This window comes from Durio zibethinus, chromosome 21 (assembly GCF_047325235.1).
Source record: "Durio zibethinus cultivar Kanyao isolate XHJ-2024 chromosome 21, ASM4732523v1, whole genome shotgun sequence".
Lineage (NCBI taxonomy): Eukaryota > Viridiplantae > Streptophyta > Magnoliopsida > Malvales > Malvaceae > Durio > Durio zibethinus.
The window spans coordinates 11616315-11627345 of record NC_143182.1 but is presented as its reverse complement, the minus strand read 5'-3'; the positions used below and the strand labels follow the sequence as shown (position 1 = coordinate 11627345).

The 11031-nt window shown below is 28.7% G+C and overlaps 1 protein-coding gene across 3 annotated transcripts; it reads left to right on the top strand.

Annotated features, from left to right (window-relative positions):
- The first annotated feature begins 5741 nt into the window (after positions 1 to 5741).
- Positions 5742 to 10747, top strand: LOC111306243 (cellulose synthase-like protein B4). 3 transcript variants are annotated; one of them, XM_089750320.1, is made up of 9 exons: positions 5742 to 6063; positions 6155 to 6476; positions 6830 to 6955; positions 7156 to 7275; positions 7606 to 7818; positions 7919 to 8054; positions 8722 to 8900; positions 9254 to 9604; positions 10138 to 10747. In XM_089750320.1, exons 1-9 carry the CDS (start codon positions 5804 to 5806, stop codon positions 10681 to 10683), a joined length of 2253 nt encoding a protein of 750 aa, XP_089606446.1. In that variant the 5' UTR covers positions 5742 to 5803; the 3' UTR covers positions 10684 to 10747. The 3 variants fall into 3 exon arrangements, with proteins under 3 accessions (XP_089606446.1, XP_089606448.1, XP_089606447.1); XM_089750322.1 differs by having other exon boundaries at positions 9254 to 9652; positions 10138 to 10271; XM_089750321.1 differs by lacking the exon at positions 9254 to 9604.
- The last annotated feature ends 284 nt before the right edge of the window (positions 10748 to 11031 follow it).

Below are 11031 nucleotides of genomic sequence, written 5' to 3'. Positions count from 1 at the left end.
ATTCTAGCGACCAAAATCTTCAAATACCATCGAAAATTTCACAAAATTTTCTAAAAAAGCCTAGAAAATCAACCAAATCTTGAGTCTTAGCCCAAAGCTCTCAGTAATCTCAGGAAAAAAAAAAAAAACCTTATTCTAGAATTTAAAAACCCAAAAACCATGCCCAAACTCCATAATAAAAAACACTTTCTAAAAACCATAGAATTATCCTAAAAACCAGAAAACTTTTCACAAAAAAGGCTAAAACTTCTTTTATGAAATTTTCTCTATTTTTTTCGTGTCCTTTTTCTATGTGTTAGGACTGATTTATATAAGGTTTTTTAATAAGAAATTTTAGATATTTCATTCAATAACAAAGAATCTATCACAAACAGATTCAATCCTATATATTACTTGATTTATTCCTTTTAAAAATTGATTCAATTACCATTTTTTGTAATTTAGTTTCCTTTTTTATACGAATTTGATTTTTGGGATTGAATCCCATGAACAAGATTGCAAATTTTTTTAATTTTCTTTCCTTTTTTTTGTTTTATTAAAATAATAAAACAAGAAACTATAAAACAAACAAAGAGACCATTATTAGGCCAAAGCCCAAAGACTAATGAAAGAAACTAACTCCATTTGTTGGGCTCCAAAGAAAATCGTCTGTTAGGCTTAAAGCCCAAACATCAATTAAACGAGTCTATTCAAGGCCCAAACAAAAACACAGTAAGCATTTCAAAAGCCTAACAATCTAAACAAATTTGAAATTGAAAATTTAATTATAAGTCCTGGACGAAATGAAGTGTCTACACTTAAGATAACACTTAACTAATTAATGGCTTGACTCTTTAATGTCTCCAGTGGAGTCGTCAAACTATTACAACGTTAAAATTTGAGAACATGCCCAATAGACATAAAAACTATGGAGTCGTCACTAATCTTTTTTACTTTGGTATGATTGGTCATCTATGTGAATTTATCATTTTTAAAGTTATCCTAAACATGACTAAAGATTTCTAAAATAAATACATTCTGGTCTACATCAATAGAATTAAGTTCGAAAGTTGGTTACGTACAGGGAAGGTTTTAGCATCCCATTATACCCAAAATTGATACCAAGTTAATCATATGTTATCGTACCTAAGCTTTAACCAAAAAAGGTTTTTATTCTTTATTTTTATTAGCTTCAAATCTAAATTTCTTTTATTTATTTACACTATTGTCATACAGATATTCTATAAAAAAATATCATGAAAATATCATGTAATAATATCATAATTAAAACATGTAAAGATTAAGCAAAAATAATCATACAAAAATATTATAATAATATCAAACAAAAATATCATAATAAATCATGCAAATAAATATAATAAAAATATGCAAGTAATCATACAAAAATATCATGCAAATAAATATAATAAATCCTTCCCTTTTTTTTCTTTTTCTTTTTCTCACCACTGTTAATTCAATCACAATTTAAAAAATACTAAAATAGAAAATACGAAAAAATAAAATAATAAATCAAAAATAAAAATAAAAATAAAATCATAAAATAAAAAAAAACTTACGACCGAGTAAGGTTAAGAAGAAAGTTTAGATGCAGGTCGAGCCTCATCCAAACAATGTTGTTTGCTCTCAATGTTTAAGCCAAAAAACCAAAGCCTTCAAAATTTTCTTTTCCTTTCTCTCTCCAATCCAAAAACTTATCTATTGAAACTCAAAGCTTTATGTTACTTTATAATTCTAATTGTCTCAATTGCATCTTGCTTTTTTTATTCTTAGTGATTTTTTATTGAGAATTAGGCTTTTTATATATGGATTGAATCTCTTTTTAATTTGAAAGATTTTAATGTCAACTGAATTTATTAAAATTTTGTCAAAATTTATTTTTCTTCTATGTAAAAACTTAATTATCAAGGATTATCAAAATCAAACTTAATTTTTAAATTTCAAATCTAAATAAAATTATAATCTTAAAAAAAAATCAAAATTTGTATTTTTTTACTAAATAAAAAAATAAATAAAAATAATACTTTTGAACTTTTAAATTTAAATTTAAAAATAACTTTTAAAACTCAATATTAAAATGTAATTCGAAATCTAATAATATAAAAAATTTTAAACAAAATTAAATATCTACAATTACTTTAGCTAAGATCCATTCATAATACTTATTCGTTTCTAAATTCTAGGAGACGAACTTTCGTTATCTTAACAAATTCGAAATTTAATTTAATTTTAGTTTTGGTGTACAAGGATCTTCTTAATTTTAGATAGACTTTTAAATTATTCGACTTAGTTGATTCGATGAGGCGGCTGAGAATATTCATTGAATCATACGATACAAGTCACATCAAGCACCGTCGTTTTTCATCTCTTTGTGCTTGTTTGATTCGATAGATATTTGAATAGGGCTTGACGAAATTGTCCTGAGATTGTAAGAATATAATAATGCAGTGGATTAGTAAGATTCTTAATCATTATTGTAACTAGAAATATAGATAAAAAGATTGAGACTATCTATGATTTAATAATTGCCGTCTTTTCATACGATACGTCCATTTTAAGAGACATCACTGCTTATGTCACTTCTTTTTTTCCTTTTATCAAAATGCAATGGAATGAAAACGACAGAAAAATACTAGTACTGATCGGTCTGTTTTTCAAAAGGGAAAGCTCTTTTAAATCTCGAAAGGGACAGAAAAATATATGTGGATGCTAGTTTTTGTATTGTTTTGGATAAGACCGAGACTTTTTTGTTGTTGTCGTCGAGTAATGAATTTGCTTAAAGGTTTCAGGCTTAACAATTTGATATTATATATATATATATATATATATATAGATATATTATGTGAGAATAATTAATTATTATTTCCTTCTAAATTAAAGTGAACTGACCTCTTTGTTAAATTTTAAAATTGAGTATTTAATTTAAAAGTACTTAATTATAAATAGAGATCTTTATTATATTTAAGTGTTTATGATAATATTATCAATTTAATAATAAAACATATTTAATTAGTTTTCATTTTAATACTTCTCCTCACTCGTGGGGGCAATGAACTTAGTACATAACATATACTTTACGAAAAAAAATAATAAATCAATCTTGCGTGTAATTAACTTTATGCCGAGTATCAACTTTGGTTTGCAAGTTAAATTTTTTAAGGGAGATGGTAATGCATATTCCGAGAGTTAGAAGGAACTGTCATCATCAAAGAGCGACCAATAAGAAATTGGCAACGTTTTCAAACCCAAACGACTCCCTCAAAGCATATATAGGCCGGATAACATTTTTTTTTAAATTCATATATTTTAAAAATAATTTATGTTAATATTTTAATATATATTTAGAGTAAAATTCGAGTTAAATCTTGATTTAAAATTCTTTATTCTAAGTTAAGTCAGATGAATAATCCGACTTTGGCTATAGATCTATTTTATATTGTTAGGTAAAAAATCTCTAATTAATTAAGTCAGCGAAAACAAAATTAAACGATTAATTAATCACATAAAAGATAAAAATTTAACGTAATTGTATTCAACCGATATACGTTCACAAATGAAAAAAAATCTATTAATTATAGATAATTATATCAAATATCAAAATAATTACTCAATAATTAATACATATAGACCCTCTCAATTTCTCTTTTAATCCTATAGAGTATTCTCAATCCAAATAAACACATACTTATATGTACTCATACATCATATATATATAGACCCTATCAATATTCTTTAGTCCATTCATAAACATACAAATATAATACACATATTTATGTGGACTCTCTCAATCTCTTCTCATTCACTCACAAACATATAAATATACACATCCATAAAATGTAAATCTCCAGTAATCCTATAAGATGTTTATCTCATAAAATCTTATAAATCTTTTACATATTTTTTTTATACCTAACTCTATAGAGACTTCACATATTTATAAATATACAAATTTACATATTAAGAATCTATTTTCAATTAGAATTCTTATTTTACAAATCTTCTTATTTATCAAGTAATAATTAATCAATTTAAAATAAATCTGTTATATGATTTAAGTCACTATTCTAACACATATAAATATATCTTATTGTTTCAACTAAATCTATCATAAAATTTGGCATTATGTCACATCGATAAATTACTAATTACAATATTCTATCGCAAGATCTTGCCACAATCTTACCAAGTGAATTGTTAATTTTTGCGCATAGAAAATTTTTCCCTCAAATGAGGACATGTTAGTGGCGGCTAGAATACAATAATAACATCCGTGGAAAACTCGTTCTCTAATGTTTTCGTCAGTTTGACTACTATGTTTCGTGATGATAAAATGGTATAAGATCATTGGCCTAACTAATTTTTTTTCAGTTTGGTTCAAATATATATATTTATATATTATTGTTTCAAATGTACCTCAAGCTAGTATAGATAGTGAGAAGTGGTAAAATAAATTCAAATAAAAATTTCATTTGAAAATTTTTTGAAACCAAACTTGATCTAACCCAATTGATAAAAAAAAAAAAAATGAAAGATTTAAACCGGAAACGATATGTGCTTGAAAGAATCTGAACTCGAAGAAACTTATATAAACAGATTAATTTGAAGTAGCAAGTTTTTTTATCATGAACAACTAAATCTACTACCTTGTGGGAATGGGGTAATTTCGTGGTGGAGATTTAATATAGCCTTAGCTTCATACTGCTTCAGCTGTTAGTTTTATCACGTGAAAGGAGGGGCCAACTCTTTGGCTTGTAGAATAGCTATAGTAAGAGTACTGTACGGTTTGATGTGAAAAAGTTTGCTGTACGGGGACCACTGCCGGTACAATTTGGAATTATACGTTGGTTCATTATTAATTTGAATGAAGATCCTTTTCCTATCAAAGAAAAACTAGATCTCTATATGCTAATAATATATGTAGTTGATTAAAGACTTATAGTTACAGTAAATGATTCAAATTTTATTGTCATTTAATTTATTAAATAATCATACTAATTGTCACATAAATAGAATTTATACATGATAATTTAATTAATAACATCATCATTTATAAGATAAAAAAAAAAAAAAAAAGCAAATCCTAACAAGTGATATGTTGATCACTACTCAACTCTCTCTCTTTGTCTTTTCTAAGTTTGCTTTTTTTTTTTTTTTTTTAATTCTTGTATATCTCGATAAATTGAGTATAGGAGGAATACGTCTCAAATTACCATTTTCAATGCCTCCTAACCTTTTTCTTTGTCACAAGTCTTACATATTCTTTTTTTTCAACTTCCAACAAATGAATCTCTAGATCACCAAATCAAGAATTATATTAACAAAATCAAGAACATAAATTTGATCTTTTTCTACATGAGAGAAAGCATCACAAGACAAACCTATGATATTGGCCAATACTTCATCTCACTTTTAGTACTAGAACTAATTTTTTATTTTTAGCAAAGGATATTATTTATGAAAGGAAAAGATTATATGCACATAAATATAAATACACATAACTATTTTTTTTATATCAACTTTTTTAACCTAATAAAAAAATATTTTATTCATTTTTTAAAAAAATATATTATCATAAAACACATATGTATATATTTATGTGTATATATAAATTGTCCTTTATGAAAAAATACAATGTAGCAATCAACTACAAACTACAAAATAAAACGTTTTTTATTTTATGAATGATAATGCGATTTTATTAAGGCATAAATCGCTTATAAATATAACCATTATAAAGCTAGGAAGGAGGCCTCAAAATCTTTCATGAATACACATCACATTATAGCTCCTCTCTAAGCACTCTGTAATGGCAGCCAAGGAATTCTGTTTCCCTTTGTATGAAAAGATTGCTCGTAAAAACACTATCCAAAGAGCATTTGATATCACTCTTTTTTTCCTTCTAGTTTCCCTCCTGTCTTATCGTCTCCTTTCTCTTAACAACCATGGATTGGTCTGGCTCCTTGCTTTCTTATGCGAGACATGGTTCACGTTCAATTGGTTTCTCAACGTCAGCTCCAAATGGAATCCTGTGGAATTCAAAATATACCCTGAAAACCTTGAACAGAGGTAGCAAATCAACTGTTTACATACGATCACTATCATCTTTCTGTTAGTAATTATTGTTTACCATAAAATTAATTGATTTTGTTGTCTGCAGGTTTCCGGAGCTTCCCCCTGTGGACATTTTTGTTACGACTGCAGACCCCGTGTTAGAACCGCCTATTATAACTATAAACACCGTTCTCTCTTTGTTGGCTGTTGATTATCCAGCTGACAAGCTAGCTTACTATGTATCCGACGATGGCTGCTCCCCTCTCACCTTTTACTCTATAGTGGAAGCATCCAAATTTGCTAAGCTTTGGGTCCCATTTTGTAAGAAGTACAAAATTCAAGTTAGAGCTCCCTTTAGATTCTTCTTGGAGGATCCTATATCCTCCAATTCAAATTTTGATTTCAAACAAGATTGGGAAAAGATGAAGGTATGTAATTTCAAAGTTGGGCGAAAAAGAAAAAAAAATTGAACAGGAGAGCAAAATTATCTGTTTTCTTGATAATACAGTTAGAGGTATTCCTTTACTTTGTTTGCGGCTAATCTCCTCTTGAGACGATTTTAAGATTGCAAAATTAATTATTTTTAAAATAAATATACAAAAATTTAAATTAAAAAAATCTTTTTTTTTGATTAAAGAGGAGATATTATATGATTCCATGATAATATATAAAATTCATATATTGATAATAAACAAATATAAACTCATTTTATTTTGCCATTTAATTTGCAATTAGGCACTAATAGACATTTAACTTGTCTTAATTTATTGGATCCTTGCAGGCCGAGTACGAGCTCCTTAGCTTAAAAATAGAGGAAGCAGGCCGAAGAGCAGCTCCATGTGATCTAACCGGTGAGTTTGCTGTTTTCTCCCAGGTTGAACGCAGCAACCATCCGACTATAATCAAGGTAACTCATTTATACCTAAGACAGTTCATTGCCTCAATGTTCCCCCCTATTCTAATTAAACAAAATAAAATTATATATATTGTTTCCATCATGGTTTAATTTTATGCGATACGATGTTGTTTTATATATGTGGCTCATAAAAAATGTACTTATCTTCATTGGTTATTAATTTTGGAATCATTCGAATTGTTTTGTTGTAGATAATAGGAGAGAACATGCAAAACTTTTGGGATGATGAGGTGCCACATTTGGTTTATATTTCCAGAGAGAAACGGCCGAAACATCCACATCACTACAAAGCTGGTGCCATGAACGTTCTGGTAATTAACAAAGAATTTCGTGTTAGGCCAAACAATTAGTGATGCAAAAAATAATTAATTTGAATCTGAAATTTAATTCAATTAATTTATACAATCATTTAAATATTTAGTAAATTTAAAATTTAAAATTTGCATTTTTTTTTTATTTCCTAACTACCATTTTTTTTATAAAAAAAATCAAAATTTTCAAAAATTACCAAACACTTCTCAACATTTACTTAAGTTACTCAATTTAAATTGAATTCATTTTTGGGAAATTACCCATAAATATTCTTTAAACCAACTACCAGAAAGTAAATTAATCAACTTTGGTTCTTGTACCAAAAACAGACTAGAGTGTCAGGGTTGATGACGAATGCGCCGTTCATGCTGAACGTAGATTGTGATATGTATGTGAACAACCCACAAGTTGTTCGTCAGGCAATGTGTCAGCTTCTTGGTCACGAGAGTGAAAGAGAAATTGCATTTGTTCAGTATCCTCAGTCTTATTACGATGGTCAGAAGGACGATCCCTATGGAAACCAATTTGTGGTTTTGACAGAAGTGAGTCATATTTTTACATAGACCTCAATGAATTTTCTACTACTACTTTTCTTTTTGCTCAGTTAGAATATATATATATATATATATGTTGCTATGTTAGTATATGGGCCGTGGGATAGCGGGACTCCAAGGAATGTTCTATAGCGGAACAGGATGCTTTCATAGACGAAAAGTCATCTATGGTCTACGGCCTCATAACGCAGAAAATCAAGCCAGAAATGATACATCAATTAACGGTATATACTTTTTTTTTTAAATCTAATTAATGGTATGTATTTAATGAACAATTTATCTTTAAATTAAAGGATTGAGATCCAATTGGTTACTAACTATACTATGATTCAATATTGACATTTTGCATTGTATTTCAATTTTGTTCAATTTTGTTATTACTTATATTTTTATTTCCCATATAGAATATGGTGACAAATTTAACTTTAATCCTTTAAGTAATGATTTCTTTTTCTCTTATCACTTTCAAATAAAAAGTCTCTTAGAAGACCTTAATTCTTAAGCCTTTTTTAGTGAATATGGTTAAATAAAAATTAAAATTAAAATTTATAAATTAAAAGATCTCACATAAATCATGAAAAAAAAATATTTTTTGATACATTTTACTAAAAATTATGATAATTTTTTCGCCATTCAATAAATATTGATTACATCTTGAATATAAACAACATTTGTAATAACATTTTTCATATATTATTAATTTTTTTATAATTAAGATCTTTTAATATATAGATTTCGATTTTCAAAGTTAATTTTTATTTAACGGTTTTCATTAAAAATCTTAAAAGCTCCACCTAAAAAACTTTACTTAAATATTGCCCTCACTCTAGCTAAACTCCAATGGTAAATTAAAATAATAGGAGCATGATGGTTTATTCTTTCTTTCTGTAGGAAAATTAGCTTATTATGAACTGAAAAAAGAGTTTGGGGACTCAAAGGAGTTTTCAGAATCAGCAACTTATGCATTGAAAGGCGAGAAGGGTCGTCGAAACAACCTTTCAGATTCTCTCGAGGCAGCATTCCGGGTTGCAGGTTGTGGCTATGAATTTGGTAGTAGCTGGGGAACAAAGGTTAGTAGAAGAAACCTACTAAAATATTAAGCAAAAATGTCCAAGTTGCGTTATAGTAAAAAATATAATATTTAAACTTTAAACATTTTAAATGTAATATTTGAATTATAAATATGTTAAATAATATAATATTTGTAAAATTTATTGTTAATCACGTATCAACTTTAAAAGCTAATGATATTAATGATGAATATTATCTTAATTTATATATTTATAATTCATTTATCATATTAAATATTTTACTATAATTAAAGTGTCTGTGATATTAACTTAAATATTAATAATTGAAAAGAGCTGATGATTGTAATGTGTAAACCTTCAAATTGGGGTAAAATTGATTACGTTTGCTTCAGCTTGGATGGATATATGGATCCATGGCAGAAGATATGCTAACTGGGTTGACGATTCATAAGAAAGGGTGGAAATCCACCTATCCCATGCCCGACCCGCCGGCCTTTCTAGGTTGTGCGCCATCTGGGGGCCCGGCGGCAATGACTCAACAGAAAAGGTGGTCTACAGGCCTGTTTGAAATCCTTGTTAGTAAAAACAACCCAATATTTGGCACCCTGACCGGAAACCTCCAGTTCAGGACGTCCTTAGCCTACATCTGGATTCTTTCTTGGGGCGCCTCCTCAATTCCTCAGCTGTGTTATGCTGCTCTGCCTGCATATTGCATCCTTGCCAACTCCCATTTCTTGCCCAATGTGAGCAGAATTTACTAGCAGTACATACTTCATATACAATTAACTGAGGTCGTCGCTTCATCCATTTATATATATGCCTCATACTTGTCCTTTATATAGTTTTGTTCCAAAAAATGTCGAGTACAATAAACTATTCGAGATGTTCTATCTTATTTGTTATGTCATTGTCTCTCACCTCGAAGCGATGCTTTAGTGTCTCGGCATCAAATCCAGGACCACATAGTTCCATATACAACTGTCTGAAAAATGAGTACAATAAGAAAACAAATTTAGATACATTTTTTTTAACATGAACCCTAGATTTAACTTAATTCATGTAATTTCCAATAAATTTAAGATTTAAATTTCAGTAATTGCAATAACTTACTTTATTCTCAAGCTTTCAGCCTCCTTTGAATGAATTTATTTTCCTCATTAAAAATCATTACTTTAATTTGCTCTGAAACAAATTAGTACAGTATAATCTAATTGTACTTGTTATATATACTTGTTTTAGAAGCGTGAACTGTTCACAAGTTTAACAATTAATGCAGGTCCAGGACCCGGCGATGTTGATACCTGTTGCCATTTTTGTGATTTACAACTTGCTCACTCTCAGGGAATACCTCAAAACTGGCATGTCCATACGAGCATGGTGGAATAACTTGAGAATGGGAATAATAACAGCAACCTCTGCATATTTGTTTGGAGCTCTAAGTGTCCTACTCAAACTCTTGGGTTTGTCTGATACAGTTTTTGAAGTTACAGGAAAAGATCAATCTAATTCCAATGGTGACGGTACTACAAAATTTACTTTCGATGAGTCACCTATTTTTGTGCCAGGCACGACCCTTTTGCTTGTGCACCTGATAGCACTGCTCGCCCTTTCCTTAGGGTGGCGACCATTAGTTCAAGATGATGTTGGGCACGGGGTAGGGCTAGGAGAGGTCTTGTGCAGCCTATGGGTGGTGCTATGCTTCTTGCCATTCCTGAAAGGGTTGTTTAAAACAGGAAAATATGGGATACCTTCCTCCACCATATTCAAGTCAGCTTCTTTCGCATTAGTTTTTGTTTATTTCTGTAGGACTTCAGGGGTTTGAGATATGGACTACTACAGGTAACTTGTACTTTGTTTTTGGTGCGTAAATTAAATTTCATTGTAAATTGAGATGTTAATCATTACTTGCTTCACCACAGACCACATAAGAATAAAAACAATAGCTACGGGTTTATTGAGTAAGTAAATCTCTTTGATAGATAATCTATATGTCAAATACAAGTTTTTTCTTAGGTTTGTAGTTTATTTTTATCTTAAAATTAAAAAAAAATATATTTTATTAAAATGATATTATCTCGCATCCGTTAAATATTGTGTTTTTATGATTTTATATTTATGTTGGATTTCTTTGTCTATAGCTAATTGATTTTATATTAAAAAATTTATATAA

What these genes read in the sequence shown, in the direction of transcription:
- LOC111306243 (XM_089750320.1), top strand. Translation starts at nt 5,804, where the DNA reads ATGGCAGCCAAGGAATTCTGTTTCCCTTTGTATGAAAAGATTGCTCGT. An exon ending in CCTGAAAACCTTGAACAGAG is followed by an intron (nt 6,064 to 6,154) that starts GTAGCAAATCAA and finishes TGTTGTCTGCAG; the next exon opens with GTTTCCGGAGCTTCCCCCTG. An exon ending in ACCATCCGACTATAATCAAG is followed by an intron (nt 6,956 to 7,155) that starts GTAACTCATTTA and finishes GTTTTGTTGTAG; the next exon opens with ATAATAGGAGAGAACATGCA.